Source organism: Filicampus tigris, chromosome 14, assembly GCF_054856515.1.
Source record: "Filicampus tigris isolate MCC_2025a chromosome 14, RoL_Ftig_1.0, whole genome shotgun sequence".
In the NCBI taxonomy this organism is placed as follows: Eukaryota; Metazoa; Chordata; class Actinopteri; order Syngnathiformes; family Syngnathidae; genus Filicampus; species Filicampus tigris.
Window position 1 is genome coordinate 21,100,166 of NC_141230.1, and position 23,473 is coordinate 21,123,638.

At 43.6% G+C, this 23,473-nt stretch overlaps 1 protein-coding gene across 1 annotated transcript in view; it reads left to right on the plus strand.

Moving 5' to 3' along the window:
- The window catches only part of lrp1bb (low density lipoprotein receptor-related protein 1Bb), a 213,756-nt gene that overhangs the window by 77,402 nt on the left and 112,881 nt on the right, over positions 1-23,473 (plus strand). Inside the window, exons 4-12 of the mRNA XM_086052142.1 lie at positions 7,740-7,859; positions 8,968-9,096; positions 10,539-10,796; positions 12,124-12,286; positions 18,998-19,220; positions 20,431-20,623; positions 21,105-21,248; positions 22,343-22,579; positions 22,839-23,019. Of these exons, the coding sequence (XP_085908268.1) occupies positions 7,740-7,859; positions 8,968-9,096; positions 10,539-10,796; positions 12,124-12,286; positions 18,998-19,220; positions 20,431-20,623; positions 21,105-21,248; positions 22,343-22,579; positions 22,839-23,019 (1,648 nt within the window). The remainder of the gene's footprint in view (positions 1-7,739; positions 7,860-8,967; positions 9,097-10,538; positions 10,797-12,123; positions 12,287-18,997; positions 19,221-20,430; positions 20,624-21,104; positions 21,249-22,342; positions 22,580-22,838; positions 23,020-23,473) is intronic.

Genomic DNA, 23,473 nt, shown 5'->3' on the forward strand with positions numbered 1-23,473 from the left:
GCTATAAGTTATGTTGTTAAATATTGCTTTTCAAATAACACAAATCAAAAGCCTTTGATTAAATGCCGTTTCACTTTTTATTTTTTTGCTGCTGTTGGAAACATGAATCCGAGCTTTATTAAACCTTCTGGTCCTTTATTAGTTTCTGTCATTTGCTGTCTTCTAGTTTGATAAGATAATGATAATAATAGGGAAGAGTTGGTAGGTGGACCGTGTGAGCTGTTGTATGTGCACTCATTCAACTTCAGCAATAACGGCTTATAAAAGCTGGGAAAGGAATTAAAATAATCCTTAATGTGGGTGATACGTTACACCATTTTAAATAAATGCATTCATTGAACCCTCCCGTTCTGTGTAAATTGGTTTTGCGTGAAAGTTTAATTGAAACAACATGAACGGAGGCATGATAAAGCCAAAGACATTTTGTAATGCTTTCACTTTGTCATGCCTTTATTCTCCGGTGACATTTACAAGAATGCGCTAATTGATACCTTGGTATTTTAACCCTCAACTAATTTAGAACCAAAAGACTTATCTCGTCATTAGTAACATATTGAGCTCAGTCGTGTGGCATTTTAGCGCATCCAATCCACTTGTTGCGTCATTATTGCATCCGAGTCTGAACATCTGCAATAAGATACAATGCTGCAAGAATCTTAACTTCTTAACATGACTTATCATTCCCTCCTTAGCGCAGTCCGATCGCTTGTCTACTAATCCCTGCCGGTGAACTTTGTGGGGAAAATACTCCTCAGGAATATTTACCAAGCGTCAGGAAAAGGCGAGTTGTGGTGGCCGCAGCGTAAGTGGCAACAGCCTCGGCGTGTCATGACCGACACTTAATGATGCATGGAAATGAGATTGTCAAACTGCGCGGGAGCAGACTTGTGTCACAAGTGTGCAATAGCATCACACAAACGCAGCTTCAATATGTTAGCAAATGAAATCAATGAATTAATATGCAGCGGTTGGAATATTAGCATAGTGACTGAAGCTGGATTATTATTGCTGACTGTTTCATGCAAATTGGTTTCAATGCGTCCTTCCTTTTGGCAACAAGTCGACAATCACTGATGTTTTTGGGCATTCCACCCCCACAGGATTAAAAGCTACCCACGCCCGCTGTGTGAAACGTGCCAGTACAAATGAACTCCTCACCGCCCACTGTGACCTCAATGACGAATATTCAGTAGGAATACGGCTCATTTGGAAAGCGGGGTATGCGCATTCTGACGATTGGGATGAATTTAAGCGGCCCGATTACTAGATGTCTCTGAAAGAATCTCCTGAGTGATTATCCTGTAGAATTTGCTGTGTTCAGCGTGAGTTTGTCTTCCTGATCTGCTCTGAAAATAATCAGGCCGGACAATCATAAATGTTAAACCAGTTTAACATGCATGATCACAAATCTTCCTGTAAATACTATATAAATATGCCTTGTCTTGTCGGACAAAATGTTACCGCCGTCTCTCTGTTACTGCTATCTCTCTGTGACTCGCGTGCACTCATGGCTGACAATGAGGCGCTCTAAAGCAGCCATGCCAGACCGAAGCCCCAATCCACATGCTGGCTGTTAAATTGGAAGAAAAAAAAAAAAAAAATCTCAGTCTTACGCTTTCTCTCTCCATATCACGCGCACACTCGCGGCAGACACGTGGCGCTCTAAAGGGTTTTCAGGGTGTAGGCAATTGTCGCTGGCTAATTGTCCATAGGTGGGGGTGGGGCATCACTGGGTAGTGTTTTAGCCACGCCCCAAAACAATCAACAAAATCCATCCATCCATCCATTATCTGTACCGCTTCTCCTCACAAGGGTCGCGGGGCGTGCTGGAGCCTATCCCAGCTGTCTTTGGGCAGTAGGCGGGGGACACCCTGAACTGGTTGCCAGCCAATCGCAGGGCACACAGAGACAAACATCCGCACTCACAATCACACCTAGGGACAATTTAGAGTATCCAATCAACTTACCATGCATGTTTTTGGAATGTGGGAGGAAACCGGAGTGCCCGGAGAAAACCCACGCAGGCACGGGGAGAACATGCAAACTCCACACAGGGAGGCCGGAGCCGGGATCGAACCCACGACCTCTGAACTGTGAGGCGGACGTGCTAACCAGTCGACCACCGTGCCGCCATCAACAAAATCAAAAAGCTGAAATAGTTTCACGCCAGTTCTCCATAAGCACGACATAGTTCTCAGTCTGAGCACGTTTTCAGCAATTTTCTTCAAACATGTACAATAATGTTGACAAAGAAATGTCTCAATTCACTATACAGGGTCTTCAAAAAAAAAAACCCAACAATAACATAATTGTCAGCAAGACTTACAGTACCTTGCTTATTGTTCTTCTTTTAATGAGCAGATGTTGTTGCAAATGCTGGCCACTCTTGGCAAGCTCGCAGTTTGACTCCTCCCTTGGACACGTCTCCTTTGTCTCCTCAGATAAAGTTGATTGATGTGCTCATCTGCACGTTCATCACTTTGACGCTTGGCAAGATGGACTTTTGCGATTTGGGATGATTGTATTCCCGCAAATCAATCCCCCTCACAAAGTGAACGGATACGGCATCTCGAGTAACTTGTGTACATTCACACTGCATCCTAAGTCGGCAAATTCATTGCCTTCCAGGTGGCTGTTTATCGACCGATTCACTAGTCGAAGTCTACTCCATTTGTTCCTTGGGTCAAACATTCGCCATCGTGAAAAGAAACTATTTTACAATTCACCGCAGTAAAATTCCACTTGAAGTTTTTTTTTTTGAAATCTTTTTGTTCAATCCAGCATATTTTCTCTGGCGTGACGACGCCTTTAATAATGGATGCTCGTGCCGCTATTACTATTCACAAAGCTCAATGATATATTTTTGAAAGTTTCTCAGCTTGTTAATGTATCAGGCAGCCTTGTAGACTGAAGCAGACTGTCGGATATGAAAATTGCCACGCCGCTAATGGAATATTTACAGTAAGCAGTCTCTCTGCTGGTCGTTTTTTTTTTACAAGATCAGCTGGCCCTTTGCGAGTATTTCATTCCACGCATCTGCCTCCACTATTGCTCCTTTTGAAGGAACGTCTTCGGTAAAACACTGTTAAACTCTAACAAATCAGATTTTTCACACAGTTATCCTGGTAAGCGCGGCACGGGTCTCATGCCAAGCTCGGCTTGGCACTACAAACACGAGAAGGCGCCGGCAATCAATATTTCATGCGTCTGGCTTTGTTCCCGCGCACTGTCAAGATATCGTCATCCGTGTCAGTACAAGCCCCGATTTGAGGAAACAGTCTGGTGTCACCGGAAACCATTACACAAGATGTCCTCCCTTCCTCTGGAGTGCTTGTAATTAAAAATGGATTGTTTGCTTGAAGATTTTGACACCCCTGCACCCCCCCCCCACCCCAAGTATTTAAGGCCATACGAGGAACTGGCAGCGCAGTCTCAAATCTCTTCGCCAAGTGTTCTTTCGGGGTTTAGCACCGTTTACATTTCAGCCCTACTTTGAGCTACAGGAGGACTTTTATTTTGGCTGGTTGTACGTTCTAAAGCATCCGGACACAATGTCACATCAAAGCCGACACACTTTAAGCTTCCCAGATAACGCTCCCTAACATCAATAATAAATAGCGTCACCGCAATCAGAAAACATCGGAAACGAAAATATGACCCACTCGTACATTTGTGGGAATTTGCGACTTTTGTAACCCCCGGGAATGTTTGACCCAATTTTCATCCTGGTTGAAATCAATCTTGTCACTCCGGAGGACACCGACTCCGGCGTCAGAACCAGCAGCATGAGGGATGCGCCGAATTAATAGCCGGGGAAAGCCACTCATTAAAGGTCGTTGAGCCGGCCACGGGTGCATCTCATTTGTTGCCCTCGCGCCCACTCAGGTCCCTCATCAAGGAGAGAGCGTGACTGGAAAAGGAGTTTTGGGAAAGTGCTTATTCCATGACTATAATTGAATGGAAGTCATAATTGGGCCAGATGGGCCCTTCTGAGTGTTTTCTCCTGATGATGGCACATGAACAGTGGCGCCCTTTGCATTCACGCGAGGCCATCTGTTTGGACGCATGCGACGAGTCGGCTTAAGGCCTGCGCGATAGATGTGCCATTTTCATTCTTTATTCCGCCTGGTTGGTCGCAGCGAACGCGATTAGCATAGTTTAAGGAAGTAATCATTTGACAATTATTGCTGCAGGTACAAAAATATGCTGGCCAAACTATAACAGCCAATAGCAGTATCTCCATTTTCAGATATGTAAAGTCATAAAAGCGGTCGAATGGATAAAGTATCCAGTAAGGAGCCTCGGAATTACATCAATTTTCTACCTGGATAAGCTGCCGTCGCTTTCCTGGCTGCGCCACTAACGCGAGTGTCGGAAGAGAAAATGCAGCCGTGTACCTGAAAAGCAGGTGTTAAAAGTGCATTAGAGTAGCCTGTAATGCATCAGGCAAATTGCTGCACAGCAAGTGGATGGATTATTTTGGAGACTTGATGTATCACACTTGCAAAATGTGGACTGCACACTGTGGCTCATTCAACAAACTTTAAAGCAGATATGCCATCAATCCTTTGTTTGGATATTTTTTTAAATCTTTTTTTTTGGACGGAAATATGTATAAGTACCACTAAATTGCCTAAATTTGAGACCGAGACTGAAGGATTTTTTCAGTTACATGTGCAAATGATACATTTTCCTGTTTTATTTTTTTTTCTAGAATTTATAATTCCATATTTTTTCTGACTGACTTCTGCGCCACTCTGCAGCTGAATTGCAAAAAAAAAGAAGAGACAAAAGAAGCCAGGCCAATGTGTGGGTTTTCTTTGCCTTCAAAAACTCTTTGGTTGCTTTTGCTTGGGGTCGCTGTGCATCTGCACTGCGACGCGCCGTCCACTGAGCTCTGTTGCAATTGGCTTAGTGTGTTAAACGTGGGAGGACAAGAGGACAATTGTCCCAATATTTATGGACCAAAAGAAACATTCGTACTCACATCCACGTACTGGCTGTACGTGGGCCATTGGTATGGATGTGAGTACGAATGTTTCTATTCTCTCTCCGTGTGGAACGTGAAAACAACGCGTACTCCGCCTTTCACCATCAGCTGCGATTGGCTCCAGCTTCCATTGTGACCTTGAGCGGGATGAATGGCTTCATTTGCCAACTTTGTTTCATGGCAAACCCAACCGCGCTGTCTCTGGATCCTTGAGGTCAGCGACGATAGGATTGCTCGGGTGTCAGGTGCGGCTGAGTGAGACCGCCGTGTGCCGTTGCGGTCTTTTTCCATAGAAAGCAAATCAGTCAAAAGAAAACACGTCAGGTCATCAATCAGCAGAAGAGGAGAAAGCAAAAGGTAGCAGCGGTCCTATTCCGAATGGGAAACTCCTGAACCTTGAAGGCATCAGCATCAGTTCCACCTGCTTGCTGTTACGTATTTGGCAGCCTGCCTTGCTCACTTTTCATTTCAAGTCGCCAACCGTTTGGGTTGTGTTAATTGTCCTGAAACGGCAGTAAAAGTTGAAAATGCTGCAAATGTAATTCGGCTCTCGAAAGCGGGCTCAGGCTGGAGAGCACCATGTTGTGATCTCAAAGGAATCTGGAGAAAATGCCCGCTCATTTCAAATGTGCACCGTAAGGCTCGTTTGGAGAAATACCCAGAAGCGTTTGCATCTTGTAATTGCTCATGAATATGAATGCCCTTGGCCTCCGAAAAACAGACTTTTGCGTCGAACTAGCAAACGTATCGCTAGGGACGCAACGACACCAATGCCACATTTTCGGTAACGAGGAGTAAGCATTGCTTCAGTTGTCCTGAAATGGTTTGATTTATGATTTGACTTGTCTTATTCTCAACAAGTATTTCCTTTTATTGACTTTATTTTGTAGTATTCCGTTTTCCTACTTCTACTGTATGGTGTTCATTTCTTATGTTTTCTTTGTCTGTTATCTACTGTTCGCAGCGTATGTACTTCTTCTACACAGTGCCTACACAGCATCTCCGTCTTCTTGTGCGTTAACAGTTCATGATATTCGCTATCGTTGATGATGACGTTTGTTCCCACTGATGAAATTCCAAACAATCCAAGAGTAAACTTCAAAAAAATCGCGTTTTGTTTTTGGTGAAAAGCAATAAAGTGATTGCGGGGGGAAAAAAAACCCAAGCGTAAACTTTTACTTTAATAGACAATGAAATCCCTTTAATTAGTGAACTGAACATGTCTGGCATCAGTCCTGATTTTTATTTTATATACCTGTCTGGGGAGGGGGGGTGTTGCACTTCACTGAAGTAAATAAAAACATGCTGACTAAGGTGGTTCGGACAGCGGGTAGACCGTCGGCTGCCAGCAAATCATTGCACGACCTTTGTTGCACAGCGGCACACTGTAAAGTATTTCCATTCATCAATAACGTCACATTCTCTTCACCGGAATTAAAGAAAAAGACCATAAAAAAAAAAAAAAAAACCCAAAAAACCCACACACTCTCAGGATCCACGGGGTTCATCAATGGTAGCCTTTTATAGCGAGGTGACTCTTTCATTTTTGTGTTTGTTGGACAGTTGGAACATTTTGTAAATGTATCTGCAGAGGTCAGAAACTCGAGAAATATCAAATAAATACTTCAGGTTTCCCAGACAACCATAAAGATCATTTGAATCTGTCATGATGAGTTAGCGTTGCTTTAAGATGATGAAAAATGTCACCGTTCATTCAGAACAGCGAAAGGAATGCTTTCAGTGTCATTCTTTCCCATTCTTCTACTGAAAAGAATTAGATTTCAAGAGACATCTTGTTCCACGCAGCATATAAATGTCTTAAATTCTTAACAAAGGGGGAGGGGGGGGGGGGGAACATCAGACAATGACTGTAAGCTTTTATGTTGTCTGTGACTTGACATTAATGAATGCTCAGCAATGGCTTATCAGTCTTTGGACCAATCAAAGCTTTGTTTTAAGGGTTGAGCCGACATCAGTCGCGTTTCTTCACGATGACAATGTTAGCTTTATTTCCTTCCTGTCTGTCAAATATCAAGAGTCAAACATCACACCGCTGATCTCGCCGTGAAAAAAAAAAAAAAAAAAAAAAAAAAAAAAAAAAAAAGAACTATCTTGCCACTTCCTGAGGGAGTCAGAAGTCGACGTCGCAAATAATTGCCGTTCATTGTCATGCTGATGATGATCTGCAATCTGCAGGCTTAACAATAAGGTCATAGTTGAGCTGATCCCAGCAAGGACACTAACACCATATTAACATTCATGATTAAAAACATGCAGTCAGCATCTAAAGAGGTTTACTCGATTTTTTTTTTTTTTTTTTTTTTTTTGGGGACTAAATGGCATAACAGTTTCCTGACTGCGGAATGGCATGCCCGGGGCATGAACTGAGTACCCCCTGTATGTCCACTATTATTATAGTAAGATAATGAACTAATAGCATAAAAGTTTGTTTTGAACGTTTTCACAAAAACAAGAAAGAACACCACCGAATTGAACAAACAAGAGGTTGCCGCAATTCAAATTTCACTGATTCCCGTGACCTGGGTGACTGAGAATCAACGCAGACAATGTTACTGTTTGCCCTATTATTATTCTTATCATGGAGCCGAGTCATAACAACAAATGTGCTCAGGTCCAAAATCTTCACGAAACAGTTGCAACAATAGGAGCATCAAATGTCGAAAAAAAATAAAATAAAATTGGGAAAGGTCAACTTTCCACATTTCCATTCCTTCTCTCTCCTTTGCAGAGCTTCTGTCAGCCTGCCACGAGCTGCGGTGTCGCTACGGCTGCGTCATGACAAGGAACGGCACCTTCTGTTTCTGCGCCGACGGCTTTGAGGTCGGCGAGGACGGCACGAGCTGCCGGGGTACGGTTGTGAAATGCCGCCGCCCACTTCCTCTCTTCTTCCTCCGCCTTGCCCACAGCCTGTCTCCCCTTTTGCCCTCCATCAGACTTTCCCCGAGGTGAAATAGCGGGAGGCGGAAGGTATGCGAGACCATCTGGCGATAGGCAGGGGCCTCCGTTCACAGCGTAGCGTTCGCAGCACCCGCCGCACAACAGAAGGCGCGCTATTTAGCTCTGGCTTTGTTTGCTCATCACAATGCAGCGCAAGGCAGGTTTCTGCCAAAGGAGATCGCATTTCAATGCCAAAAGGTGCCTCCAGAGTTCTTTCTCGTCTGGGCATGCTTTATTGTAACACAATGCAATGCGCCTGGACAGCAGTGCCGAAGGTGTGTTATGTTATGCCGGACTCTTGGTCCTCAGAATGTCATTTTTGGAGCCGCCAAACGACGTTCGGTTCACTCGCCTGCACAGAAAGAAAGACGAAGACGAAATATGTTGTTGCGTGGATTGTTTTTCAATGGATTGCTTTAGATTTATGTCCAGAACAGAAGTCCACCGTAAACCGAGGAATTCCTTATACGCCGTTAATGCCAGAGCTGGATGACTGCTAGAAATGTTCAACTTTCACATGTCTTTGTTTTAATTTCAACCCAGTTTTAAATGGACTTATTATAGCCATCAGATTTTTTTTAAAAAAGGCCGATGCCAATACCGAATATCGGTGCCGATAATCGGCCCGGCCGATAATCGGGTCCATCCCAAATAAGAAGCCTGTTCAAGGTAAGCGTACGCCCGTCAGTGTTGGGGAAAGCGATGCTTGTGGACTGGCGATGAGCTGCAACTCCTGCTTGGGGACGGAAGGACTGACACACATTCGGACTCCAAGTCATATCACTTTTTAGACGGGGAACTCACAGAGAAAGTCACAGAACCTGCTGGCATCGCTGCGTAATCGCTCGATCATCGCGCTGTCCCAAACAAGGTTCCTTGGTCATTCAAGTGTTTGCCCAAGGTGCTCAAGTGCGGCCCGATTAAGTCTACCTTATGTATTTGGGTCATCTTAGAGCACACTTCATTTGTTACCACTGACTCTGTACTTTTTTTTTTTTTTTTTTTTTTCTCCCCTTAAGACCATGACGAATGTGCCCAGTATGGCTCATGCAGCCAAACCTGCACCAACACCTACGGGTCATACAGTTGCAGCTGCGTGGACGGATACGTCCTGCAGCCCGACAAGACGTCGTGCAAAGCCAAGCGAGGTGAGTTTGCGTGCGGAAACGGCAACGTCGTCATCTCACGTACGTACGTTTCGCCACTTTTAATTACCGGGCTTGTGTTCAATCGCGGTGCCATTCTCGCACAAGGCCCGCTCGCTCCTCAGGTTGTTTGAGCAAGATGAATGTGGTTTGGCGCCGACTACATCTATCACCCGCGCGGGAATTGCAAGATGTGGTCAGGCAAGGATAATGACAAAATTAATGAGCACGAGAGAAGTGGGCGCAGTCTACGGAGCTGAATGCCGAGACAATGCCCGCCGTAACCCTGATTGATGTTAATGCCAGATTGCAGTAGTTAATATACCCAAATGAATTAAAAGGCCCACTTAGAAGGAGCGCAGCCGTTATTTTTAGGTGGTCGATAATCAATGAGTAAATAACACACGTGTGCAGCACATACTTCCGTTGTGCCCGGTAACGTTAATTGATTGTATTTATTGTCGTCTCAATGGCGTTTGCGTCAAAAATAGCTGGAGGCACAGCGCACCTAGCAGGGGACAACGCCACTGTCGCTGCTTTTAATCAATTTGACTGCTGTCCTGCCAGGAATGAACTGAATCCGATTAGCCATAAACTGAAGTGAGCCCAATGCTGGACTAAATTCATATTCATTAATATTCGCATTGAGGGATCGTGGTTTGGCGATAACTATGGCTTTAACCATGACTTGCGAGAGCTCATGAATATACATTTTCAGATACAGTCGATGAGAAGTAGCAGGGTATTGGAAAAAAAAAAAAAAAAAAAAAAAACTCCATGTAAGATGGAAGGTACAACTCTAGAGTGCAATTTTAGAATTAATCTTGATCTAATCTCCTTTCATTGGGTTCAGACCAAATTGAAATATTTCATCTCCAACACACAGCTCTGAAAGCAGCATGATGGTTAATATTTCTGCTTTTAGCAATATACGACTCCTTGCTCCAAATTATGAAAACCTAAGTGAGGGGCAATTGCATGCTTCTGACAAATGCATCTATTGACATTTTTTATTCCCCACTCGCAAAACAGCACGAGGGTCTAAATAATATGCATCGGCTTTTTATGATATTTTGCTCATGACTTCACTATAGTGTACAACTCATTATTGTGGACTAATAAATTGTATTTTGCCAATAATTGAAAAGGCGCAAGATGGTCTCTCTATAGTTAGAGCAAGACAAATATTCCTCTCGGAGCAGCCTTTTAGACAGACACACAGCCTTTGCGTGTCTTGTACTCGTCTACGAACACAGACAATTCACGATTGATTAGCGGTGTCACTTGATTAGCCAGCACCATTGCTCCAAAATTACACCGCCACGTTTATTAGTCTGACGACGCCACGCAACGCGGCTCTTTGTTTGGCTTTGTTATCGCCTCCTTGACGTCTCAGCAGAAGAGCAAATCAATTGAAGCATATTTCTTTTCTATATGGGGACCAGACGCGGGCAACAGGCACGCCGTGCTTCTCATGGGTGGAGCCGATCGTATTGTCATCAGCCATCTGAACGGAACGGGCGTTCTGCCTCTGAGGTCTCTCAGCGTCAATGGAAGCGTGGCGATGGATTTCCAGCACAGCCAGGACAAGGTTTGCTGGGTCCTGTCCAAAGACTCCGCTGGGCAACTTCGCTGTGCCGAAATGAGGAACCTACGCAGACTCACACGGGAAAAGGAAATAGCCACGCAAAAACATTTGCACAGTAGGTTTTTTCTATGTACTTTGTGCAACATCACAATTACTACAAATCAGTGTCAGAAAAGGGAAGATTCATATTTGAGATTTTGCTAATTGACATTGGAGCGGCATTGCAAAATTGCTACCTGGCAAGACGTTTTTTCTGCCCCGGAGTGCATTGGAGTGCCAGTTTTTCTGCTGATGAATTACATTGATCCTCTAGAGCAAATCTAGGGAAAGTACCCTGAGGGCCGCCCCGGAACTCAGCATATGACGTTGGCGTTAGCCGTACTACTCCAGGTTGCTGAGAATCGTAATCTCCTGCTTGAAGCCGTCGAACTGCCGGAAGCAAGGCGATTTCGCAACGCCGCTCCAATGTCATCTGGCAACGGAACGATATGCTGTTTGAATGATGAAACCAAATATTAATAAGGAAATGCGTTGACTGAACAAATAGCAGTCCACTTCCAAACAGCAAGTTCACTGATTAAAAATGGCGGGAATTTACTCGATTTTATTTTGTCAAGTGGTCGCACAAAATACAATCATCTGGCTCCAGATACAGTTTTTAAGTAGAGGTCAATTCTACTCAGAAAATGTGGATCCAGCTGATTTTCTACCATGCAACCAATTGATGAAAGAAAACTTTTTTTTCAGTATTGATGAGGTCATAAACTTCCAGAGAGTTTTGACTGACTCTGCACAGCCCGAGTAAAAAAAAAAAAAGTCATTTTTAGCTATGACGTTTAAGAAAAAAAAATCCACCTGTTGTTGAACCTAACCCCAATTTGTGAATATTACTAACTATGTATGACCTTATTGCATATTATATTTTTTGTAATTATGCTATTCCTTTATTTATTATGATGAAAAACTGATGTGCTAGAGAAAAAACGAGGGCAAATTCTGAAAAAAAAAAAAATCCTCTATAAAAGGTTACATACCCCCAATTTCCTGCCCCCCTCGCTTCAACACCCATCACTTTTATCAGTATGATCCGATTTTATGTTTGCACTTTGACAAGACACTGTCAATATAATTTAACAAAACAAGTGGCCTTCATGGGACTGTAATCTCGAGGCGCTGGCCACCACTTCCTGATATTACCTTTCAAGACAATCGTCTCCCCGAGGAAAGATATTCCGAAGCACCGGCGGCACCGTCGGCTGTGCGGCCATCCGCAGCCCTCGCGTCTCTCAATGCACAATTGGGCTACGCTCTAAATTCCAAACGTGGCCATTCTGCATGCGGAATGGACACATTATGTGTGGAAGGGGGACGTTTTAGCGACATTCCAATGTTCCCGTGGCCACGGGAACTTGTTTATTACAGCTATTTTCTCCTGGTTACAGACGCTGAGCACATGGCTATCGACTGGCTGACGGGCAACTTCTATTTTGTTGACCGGGTCGCCGACAAGATATTTGTGTGTGACCAGACTGGCGACACGTGTGTGACTCTCCTGCAGCTCGACTTGTCGAATCCCAAAGCAATCGCTCTGGATCCTCTCACCGGGTGAGTGTTCGTCCGCCCGGATGATAAAACGCCTCAAAAAGCCACACAAACCCATTCATCATCGCACGTCGGGGGTTTTGTTTTTTGTGAAGAAGAAGAAACTATAGAAGGAGAAAGTCATTACTATGCGTAACGAGGAAGAATGTGAATGAGTTTGAATGAGGGGATGTGAATGATTCGGCGTCCTGGTGATGCGTCTGCTGTCTAGACATACATTTGCAGTCGCACTTGTCACCTTACATCTTTCGTGAGGAAATTCAGCAAGCAGTATTTTCGGTCTGAGGGGGGAAGGAATTGTGCAACGGTGCACGGGTGATGTATTTTTTTTTTGTCAATCATACGAATGGGAATTGTTAGCATTCAAAACCACAGCCACGTTGTAAACAAATACAGGCCAGAGGAAGAGGATGCTTTCCTGATCATTGAGGTTATCGCTGGTGCAAAGCCGTAATCCGCCTTCCATAAATGACGTGGCAAACGGGCGCTGGGGCTTTTCTGAGCACAACGTGGAGAAAACAAAGAACAGTGACTTCAATTGTTGCTTTCGTGCCAGGGCAAACTACAAAATACAACAAGGCGCTGTAATCGATGCCCACTCACTGCATGGTTCAAGTGGCTTTTTTACAGGGCGTTTGCCATTCACTCCATGAGCCGTGCCATCAACGCCACGCACTTGCTACTACCTACCACGACGCGTGTCCTAATTATGTTATATAGCGTGTATAAAGTACGCACTCTGCTTGAGTGTCAGGTGCCTTAACTTGCGCGACTTCCAACCTGTTGGCATTTCTCGATGTGACAAGGTGACATTCGCCCCCTAATCTTTACCGTCTATTCAAAAGCCGTGCTGATCCCAAGTGCAAAGACCCTCTTCCATGCCCACCCATTGATAAACACGCTCGATGCGTGTATTCATTGGTGGCAGTAAACAATTGGATTGCACTTGGTGAATATTAATATCCGTGGCAGTGAATGACAAAATAATCCTTTCGCAGGGCCTCCATGTTGTCTTTAAGCAATCGCTGTCCCTTGCCGAACAATACGAGTGTCAGATTTGTTTTTGAATAAATCCACACTTGCGACTTTGCATTGGGCGTATATTCTGACAGACGAGGGTACAGTGGCTGCATGTGCCAGTGAAGTCTGTCAACCAGAAGAAATCAGGAAAGCGTTTAACCGCAGCACGAGAGTGTTTGTCAGACATGACTTTGGTTCTAAGAAAAAAAAAAAAAAGACGAGTTGAATAGGTGAGCTGCTCAGCTGGCAAATTCTGAATCATACAGTATTGGTTGAAAGGGAGATTTATGATCGCAGTAATGCATGTCACCATTGCAGCGTCTTACTCTTCTTCTTGAGGTATTTTTGGAGTCATTTCCTCCCTGTGGTCTGTTTGACTTGCTGTTCTTGTCTGTTCCCTGACTGGCAGTTTAGTTCATCATTCAAACAGCCTGGTGGCCATGACTGGCACGAATGCTGCTTTTTGTTCTTTGCCTTCATTACTGGCCTATCGGGCCATTCGGATCAATCCCTAACCGAAATCTGCCTAGCAACAGACGATCGCGAGTGTTGCCAGGAAAAGGGATGCACGCAATGGTGTTCATCTGAGCTGAAATTTCATTTCAGTTCGTGTGCAGTTTTTGTGCTTGGCTATCGGATTGAAATGAAAGAATCGTCATCGCAATACTGAATTGGATTATCAGCCCTAAGGTAAATGTTTCTGGAGTGTGGATGCCTTTGGCTGCTTCGTGTGAGCGAAGTTGAACAGCTGCCAGTTTTTGCAGTCGTCTTTGTGGTTTGTGGGTTGCTGATCACTTCTTTGTCAGTTCCTCCCCCTTGGAATTGAGTTTGTTCACAGTGGGCTTTTGCTACACCGGCCATCTTTGAACATGACATGATTTGGGATTGGGATTGATTCGCGTCAAGGCTGCCGGCTGCCACGGAAACTGCGACCTCATTCTTTCAGTCAGCTTTCGCTCATTACCCCGCGTGAACGTCGGCCCGCGTATCAGCCGGCAAAACGGGAGTTTCACCCTTGCATGTTTCCACCGCGTCCTCGTCCCTTACAACGGAGGTCGGTAGGCACACTTCATGGAAAATATATAAATAAAGCTTGAACTTTGACAAGATCGACACTGACACGAGCAAATTGAAATGTTGTTGAGGGGATCTTGGAGCGGTCCTTCAACTTGACACTTTTGGTCACCAAACTCCTCAAAGCAGCTTATGATTGAGGAGAATACATTTACGTGGATACAAATGGAATCTCAATTAGCGCCTCGGCTATGCTGCTTATGCTAACCACTGCAGTGCACTCCACGCTACTGATTTGAAAAGGGATCGACATTACTCCCTATCCAGAGTTGCAGTGTCGTGGTTTCTCACCTGTGTGTCTCTTAGGAGCGATTTTGTGGTGCAAGGTGAATGCGCCCAAATTAAATTAAAAAAAAGAAAAAGTTCAATCCAATAGTAGCAGAGTGATTTCAGACTGACAACAGCAAGAGATTTTGGCAGCGGCATACAGTAAATGATATGGAAATAAATAAGTTTTAGAACCTAAAACTAATTCAACAAAATAAACACATTAAAAATAATAAAAGCTAACTCGCCTGCGCCAAGAACTAATTAAAAGTCACTGAATTTCAAAATCAAAAGTCAAAGCAGAATGAAAATGATCTATAATGAAAAATCCGAAACTAGTGTAACTCCGCTCCAAACCTGCTGCAAGAAGCAGCGGGCTACTTAATATCTGTCAGGTTGCTTAGCAACCACTTCCAAACGTGGCCATGCTTGCATTGTCTTTACGCCGTTTTACGCCACAAAAATCAAGTGCAGCTTGGAAAGGGCTTACTTGAGAATTGTGCTTGGTGACTCAGAAGAAGAATTGAATCGAGAGTCCTTCTTCATTACCGCTTGATGTTTAAGACGATGACGAGTGTAACCAGTTCTGAAGCTCAACAAATGTGAAAATGATAGCGGCAAAGCTTGATAACTACACACAAATTAGACAGGACAAATCATTTCGAAATGTCCTTTGTTTTGAAAGAAAACGACTGCGTTTTCAATGCCGGCAACGTTTAATTAGTCTGAAATGCAGTGAACAACAACAACGGTGCGAATCTCTGCTACAACTGGGCCAAATAATGACAAATATTGTTTGACAACTGAAAATCCACATGAAGGCCATTTCAGCTGCGGTCCGAAGTAAGCGAGACTCTTTTGCAATTATGCTGCATAACACCTGCTTTCTGTGGGAAACTGACTCCCTGTGTATTTTGGAATTGATTTCAAGCCCCCCCCCTCACAGTATTAAAGGTACTTAGTGCTTTGGCTCCTGTGTGCATTGTGCTCTCATACCCCGAGGTCCTCTGCAGCTCGCTTTTTTTTTTTTTTTTTTTTTAAGTATCCTACAATTACAGTTGAAGAAATGGAAAATGCTCTTCTTGTGTTTCGAGCTCCTCCGTGGGTGGCCTTTAGCACTTAAGCATTCAAGCAGGCCTCAAAAACGCCGCTTTTCATTGGGTAATTTGTCCCGAAATGTTCTTGTCTATATTTTGTTGCTCCATTCAGCATAGTAGACATTCGTAGGTACTGTATATCGCAAACATGTTGGACGGAAACAATTTGAGAACCCTGAAGATTGTCATCATTCCAATCATTGTGAAAAAGACATCACAAGGAATGCGCTCCCACTGAGCAAGTGCTTCTCAAGCCCGTTACATACATTTAAGATAATTTGCTCAAAGCAATTTTGAACTCAATTCCCCCGTTGTGACCAAAATCAACAAATGGCCCATTATCTGATGTCTCCAACGCTTACCCTGACAGATCATCTCGTGATGTAAGCTGTTTAGAGAGAAGGAACAGACTGTAGCTACCGGCATCGGTGTCAGTGACGATATAATCTTAAATACACTCCGATACTACCGCATCCGATGCCAGCCTGTCATATACAATACAATATATCGTCGCTGTCCTGTGAAAAACATTTATGTCCAATTTGGGATTTTTTTTTAAATTTTCACATCAATGCGATGTCTGTAACACAGAAACACCATTCACGTAAAAATACGAAAATTGAAAAAAAATGAAATCACATGACAGCGACGATATACAAATATAGCTAGATAGCCAGATAGCTAGCTAGATAGCTAGATAGCTAGATAGATAGCTAGATAGATAGATAGATAGATAGATAGATAGATAGATAGATAGATAGATAGATAGATAGATAGATAGATAGATAGATAGAAGTAAACACAGACCTGATCATCAGTGACAAATATACTCCTAATTTATTTTAACAGTGTTTCTTTTTTTAATATCTTATGTGTACGATAAACAACATTTGTAGCTGCCGTGGACTGTCGGCAACAACATTGTCGCAAGCTGCCCGACATTTCGAATTCTACGGTTCTATTATATCCTTCCACTTCTTGATTTTCTCTCCCCGCCACATTTGTCTTTCAGTAATGACGGAAGGCACTTTTACATTTCACAGAGCAGACTCCAACTTATTCAGGTAGAGTTTTATTGGATCTTCCTCATGCGGGACCATTTTTGATGGCGTGACCTCTGGTGCTTATTTTATCATCCAGGCTCCCTGACAACATCAAATTGAACACTGGGCCATAAGTTGAAGACGTCTTATTGGTCCTTAGCAAATCTGGCCTCAAATTCACAACACTACTGACAACATGTATTCCTTTGTGCTTCTTAGCTTTCCCCTTCGCCCAGCCGCAGGAAAAATTAGTTACCGTATGTGTAAACTTGATCAACCGATATGCCGATTCGATATTTAGTACAATAAAGTAAGGATAACCGATTAATCAACCGATTAATCAAAAATATATCACGGATTGAATAACAAATATTTTTGGGTCCCATAACACTTACAAAAATAAGAGATGAATTAGAAACACATTTGACTGTTTTATAACACTTCGTTCTTTAGCATTTGTTCACAGGAGATTGAATAGCGAAAAACTGCCATGTAAAATTTGATTTTCAAAAATCTTTAATACAGTCAAAGTGCAAGATTAATAAACATACACTGAGATTTAGAAGTATTTGTACAGTGCATTTTTCCTCTGTTCACTACCACATTGGATTTCAAATAAAACAATGTGACTGAAGCGTATACGCTCAGCTTTGATTTAGGAGGTTTCACAAAACGAAAAGCAATTTTATGCAGAACACTTATCGCACAATTTCTTTTCCTTCAAAAAGTCTTGATTTGCGACAATAACTTAAGTGGATAATGGCAGAATGCTTTCCTCACTGAACATAAACACAACATCCCCAATCAAAAATATTAAGAAGGTATGCCCATCATTGTGAAAATCTACAATCTTCAAGCGGCACTCAGACAAGGTTCAAATCACTGCTAACAGTCCTGCTCAGGAAAGCCAAGTTAGATTTTAGAATCCGGTTCTTTGGACAGGTGAAAATGAGATGAACTTGTGTCCAAGTGATGGAGGGAAAACAACACTTGGAGAAGGTCTGGGACTGCTTTGTGATTCAAAGCACCATGTGTAAAACCTGGTGGAGGCAATGTTACAGCCTGACCATGTGCAAGGCACTAACGGCCTTCGCATTCATCACGGAGGCTTTGGAAAAGGGTTTTGCCTGTCAGAAAAACTGTTTACATGTTTCACACACTGCATCTGGTATTTCCTTTGGAAGGTCAAGTGGTCTTGTAGGACTGACAAAAAAAAAAAAAGGGCTCTTGTGTGACTGATTGGGTTAAATCTTGCAGATGTGACCACGAACAAAATAAAAGCTGGTCATTGATGTTGGTGATGTGTAGCCCTCATACTGTCTTTATTCAAGGATTTGAAGTACTCAAATCGAAAGACTAGATTCACAAATAGTGGTGTCCCCATCAAATATTGGGATCATATATCGGTTGGATATCAGCCAAAAAAGCAGTTACGGATTATATTGGTCTGTATCCCAAATCTCAGATATTAGCACTGATATATCATTTTAATGCAATTATTATTATTAGGGTTATTTCTCAGGGTTCTTTTAATTTATTTTGTTTTTATTCTATTCAAGTGTAGTACATTCTCATGTTTGAGGTTGAATTTGTGTAACCCAAATGTTTGGAATAAATGGGTCATATTTTCTCACACCGACTGTTGCTGACAATTGTTCTTTGTCTGAATAGTATTACTTATAAAAAAAAAATAAAGGCATATATAATTCCTGCTGATATCTGATCGGTATCGGGCAGTACGCTAGGCTGCAATATTGATATTGTATTAGAAGTGAAAAGGTTGTATCAGGACATTAACAAAGTCCCAGAAATTCAAGAACTGGAAGAACAAAGAAACACCCGAAATAAAACAATCAGCACTATCGAACCGACGCAGACTGACAGAAAACAGGGAAATAAATACAAGCAAACTGACAAGACAACGAGGCACATCTGGACAAGACACAAATGCAATGCCCCAGAATCATGATGAACAAGTTCATTCTTTACATTCTATTTAATTATGTTACCATTTTTATAAAGTACAACCCCATTGTCTGCATTTTTTTTTCCCTTATTAAAAAGAAATGTCACATTTTTTGTTGGGTTTCCTTGGGAGGCTGCAGCAAGTGAATGGCCTTTCTATTCATTTCAATGGAAAAAAAAGATGAGTTGAGATCCTGCACGAGTATCTTGTTTGTGAAGGCAGCGCTGCACTTTTTTTTTTTGGGCAGAATGATGTTCTTTACCGATTATGGCAACGTAGCCAAGGTGGAGCGCTGCAACATGGATGGCACCAACAGGACGCGGCTGGTGGATTATAACATCGAGCAGCCCGCAGCTGTGGCATTGGACCTGGTCAAAAGGCTGGTGTATTGGGCAGACGCCTACCTGGATTACATCGACGTGGTGGATTACCAAGGCAAAAACCGACACAACATCTTCCAGGGAAGCCAAGTGAGTGACTGCGCTTTGCTTTTTGTCCCGTTTTATCACACTGAGACAGGTGGCGCATTGTCTTCCCGCGTCCCGCTAATTCGCTTGTCATGTGGACACAAAAGGTCAGCGCACGATAGCCTGCGCGAGGTCGGTGAATATGAGACAAGTGTGGCGAATCTTATCGCCGATTGCGGCACCTCTTGACAGTATGGTTTCCGTCAAATGCATCTACATATTGATGCGAGAACTGTTTGTATTTTACATCAGCGGGATAACGGTTGACAGTTCTTTTAACAGAATATACCGGCAAGTGGTTTTGTGCTCACAAATGAACAGACAGGCAATAAAAGAGGCTGGAATAAGATCATTTCAGGCTTTTAATTATGGGCCCAAACCACTCACATCTGAAAAGTTTACTTTTACTTTTACAATTTTACCTTAATCCATCATCAATATCATTTATATGACCATGAATGGAAAAAAAAATGTTGCAATCAGTTTTTCAATTGTATTTTGTCATATCATTAATAATTATACGACCCGTTTTTGCCTTCTGTTACATCATTAATTAATAAATTGTATTATTTTTTCAATTATCATTGTAAACCATTGTTGGTATATGCAACACAGCATTGCATTTTATTTGGTGAATGAGGGGTAGGATAGTTTATAAGTTCTTTGAACTTCAACCTCCTCCTTTTGAGTTTCAATTGAAATTTTATTTTGAAACCTGAATTTTGTTTTAAACATGATGCTCAAATAAAGAAGAAAAAAATAAACAGTAAAGTATATGCTTCATGTTTATTGTTTACAAAGGCGAAGTGTGCAGGCCTCAGCCAATATCGTCGAGAGAGGTGTAATGGTAGTTGGGCTTGTTTCTTTCTTTATTTCCGACTCGTGTTTCTCTGCGCCCCCGATGTCACGTCGCACGCCCCCTGAGTTTAACTCTGTGAACACGGCGCGGCCAGTCATGTCGCTTTTCATGGGTGTCAGCCCGCTAAATGTAGCATGGACGCCGGCCGAGGGATCGTGCCAGTGTCAGCCCCCCACCCCCCCAGCAGCTTTCCAGCTTCTCGGCCCAGGCCGCGGCCTGCCAAATGTGCAGTCGGGCCCTTGCTGCCCCGCGCCCGCCCGAACGGTCTGCACGATTTGAGCCATCGAACCCGACTTGTTTTCAGGCTGTTTCGATATTAAGAAAAGCTCATTTGATCTCTCTTTTTCTCCCCAGGTGTCAAAAATTTATGCATTAGCTGTGTTTGAGAACTTCCTCTATGCTACCCAGAGTGCCCCCTCTGAGCCTTGGAAAGGTGCGGCGCTGCTGCAAATCCACCGGTTCAATGTCACAGCAGAGCTCAAGACACTCGCAAGTCTGGGGAATACGCAAGCACTGCGTGTTTACCACAAACTCACTCAACCCAAAGGTAAAGCACATTCGCGCCCGCGAGGGGTCGAGCGGCTAGTTTGTAATCGACGCCAAGGTGATGATAGATCGAGTCGATTTGATTCATTTTTGACGGCATTGATATATTTTTTTTTCCATTTACAACACTGACTGGCTCACTCGTTTTTCCCCACCGTCCTCGTTTGCACTGGCCCCACCCGCGACTTGTTTGTCCAATCACATCCACGTACCTTCACGGCCCGGAAGTCGCAATTTGTCAACTTTCAACACACAATGCAACTGGAGTTTTGCTACTGTATGTAATAGTCGCATTTCATTTGGAAGTGCTTTTCAATCATATATTTGTAGCAAACCACCACGAAGGTGTCTGAGCGTCATTTGTAATTGTGTGGACAAGTCGGTGGTTAAATCGGGGCGTCCTCTAATAATCGACAATTCGTTTCGGCCCCTTGAATCGTGTTTTGTTGTCTTCCTCTGATATGCACTCATTTTGTCCACAGTGAAGTCTCATGCATGTGAAGTGAATTTGTACGGGAAATTGGGCGGATGCTCCCATGTTTGCCTTCTGAGTGGCAGCTACAAGTCCCGAACGTGCCATTGTCGCCTTGGCTACATCCTTGGCTCGGACGGACAGTCCTGTAAAAGTAAGTTGGTCCCACTTTCAAATATATTCTTTGAAGCTTTTTTATCATTAAGTTCTGTCACTAAGCGAGCTAATTTCAAGCGCCTGTAATCGGAAAAGGACAACATAAGGTCATAACAGCGCGGAGGGTGCATTAATCTGCCGCAGACTGACATTGATCAAGAAGGGCGCTGATGGACACGGATCATTTCAAAAGCGATTTAATGCTGTCCTCACACTGCTGTTTTGATTGATTATTGCCATCTAATATTTTAGCTTTGCGGTCGTTGACTAGGCTGATCAATGTGGGAAGATTGCACGGTTGACATTAAAAGCATTGGCTCTAATTCACGTCACATTCGGGGCGGGGGGGGGGGGCGGCGCCGGGGGGGGGGGGGGGGTCGACCACGTTGCAGTTTGGGTAACAAAGCGTCAGGAGGTTTAGGTCTGACACATTTGATTTATTCCCCCATTACAGATGATCTGATGGCAGAAGCCATCTTTTTTATGCCTCCTCGCACTCGCTTCCTCTCTTCCGAAACATAATGAGACGGAGGCGCTAAATGCTCGTGCTTCTCGCAGCGGTCACACCGGAGTTTGATATCTGGGTCTCTTGCAAGGCTTAATTGTCTCCCGGGTAGTTGCGTTCTCCCTCGCAAAATGATAAATGGAATTGAGGCATGTGTGGTCCTCACCCTCCGCATTGTCGTCTCCTGGGCTGAGCCCGAGCGCAAGGAGAGGTCCGCTTCTTTCTCCGGAAGCCCTCCTTCACGCCTCCTCTCGCCTCTCTAGAGGTTCGCCGAGGATTTGCGTATGCGGAGCCCCCTTTGCGGCTGGCGGGCCGCAGAGGAGCTCCGTCAGCTTTCTAGGGCTTCTCTCTTTGTCCTTTTATGTTATTTTAGATCAGACACAATGTTCACAGCCAAGGTAAGCATTTGCCTTTGTCTGATGGCCAACAATAGTCATCGGCACTGGTCGTTGACGCCATTAAAGTGAGTCGGTAGGTCTAGAGAACAATGGTTTTGATAAAAGAGCTTAACGCTCGGATCAGCACTGACAAATTGCAGCAATTAAATTCCACCAAGAGTAAACGGTCTCTCCTTGTGTTCCTCTTAGGGCCCCAAAACAATCTCTTCCTGTTCTACAGTAAGGGGCGCCCTGGTGTCATCCAAGGTTTGGATATGAACGTTAAATCTAGCGATGAGCATATGGTGCCAATTGAAGACCTGGTCAACCCCCGAGCTATAGACTACCACGCAGCGTCAGGACATATTTACTTTGCCGACACCACCAGTTTCCTCATCGGAAGGCAAAGCATCGATGGGAGCAACAGGGAAACAATACTGAACGACGGTTGGTCAAAAATCCTTCTCATAGCACCTTCGGAATTTCCAGTGTCTGCTTGTAATACCCCCAAGTGTGAATGTGTTTCCTTACTAAACAATGAGGTTAATTCCTCTTGGAAGCATTTAATCTTCAGTCGGAGTGTACTCAAAATCTGTGTGGTGACCCTCTCAAAGGCGGTCGGAGACTTCATTGATTTCAAATCTCGCTTTAATAACAATCGAGCCATTGCGATTGTGAATGAAATGTAATTGTAATTCTGTTGTAGAACTGGACAATGTTGAAGGAATCTCAGTGGACTGGCTTGGTAATAACTTGTACTGGACCAACGACGGCTACAGGAAGACAATCAGTGTCGCCCGCTTGCAGAGTGCCTCTGAGACCAGGAAAACTCTCCTGGAAGGGAACATGTCGCACCCTCGGGCCATTGTGGTTGACCCTCTAAACAGGTAAAGAAAAGCTGTTTTTGCCACCGAAATCGGCATCTGGAAAACCTATATCGGAAACCTTTTTGCCCAAAGGGTGTGAAATTGTAAACGTGTAGCGCCCTCATTCAGCGAAGCTTTCCTAATAGTGAGTCAGAGATTAGGTGCTTGTCTTCGTTCTAGAAGATGAACCATCGCTAGCAGCTCATTAGCCGCAGTTAACCCACTTGATGACTTCTTGCGTTGCCCTAATACACATTATTTCCTTTGTAAATGGAGACATGCTGGTGTAGAACACCATCGGAGATGATCATTAACCTCACTGCACAAGTCAATTAAAGTTTTCCTCAAATTGCCTAGATTGGCTCTTAATTGATATCAATTCAGTCAACGCAAAGCATGTCGTTGCATGTGTTCAAGTAATCCTAATTAAATAACCTCAGACTTGGATGACTTGCACAAACTTTGATAGGAAAAT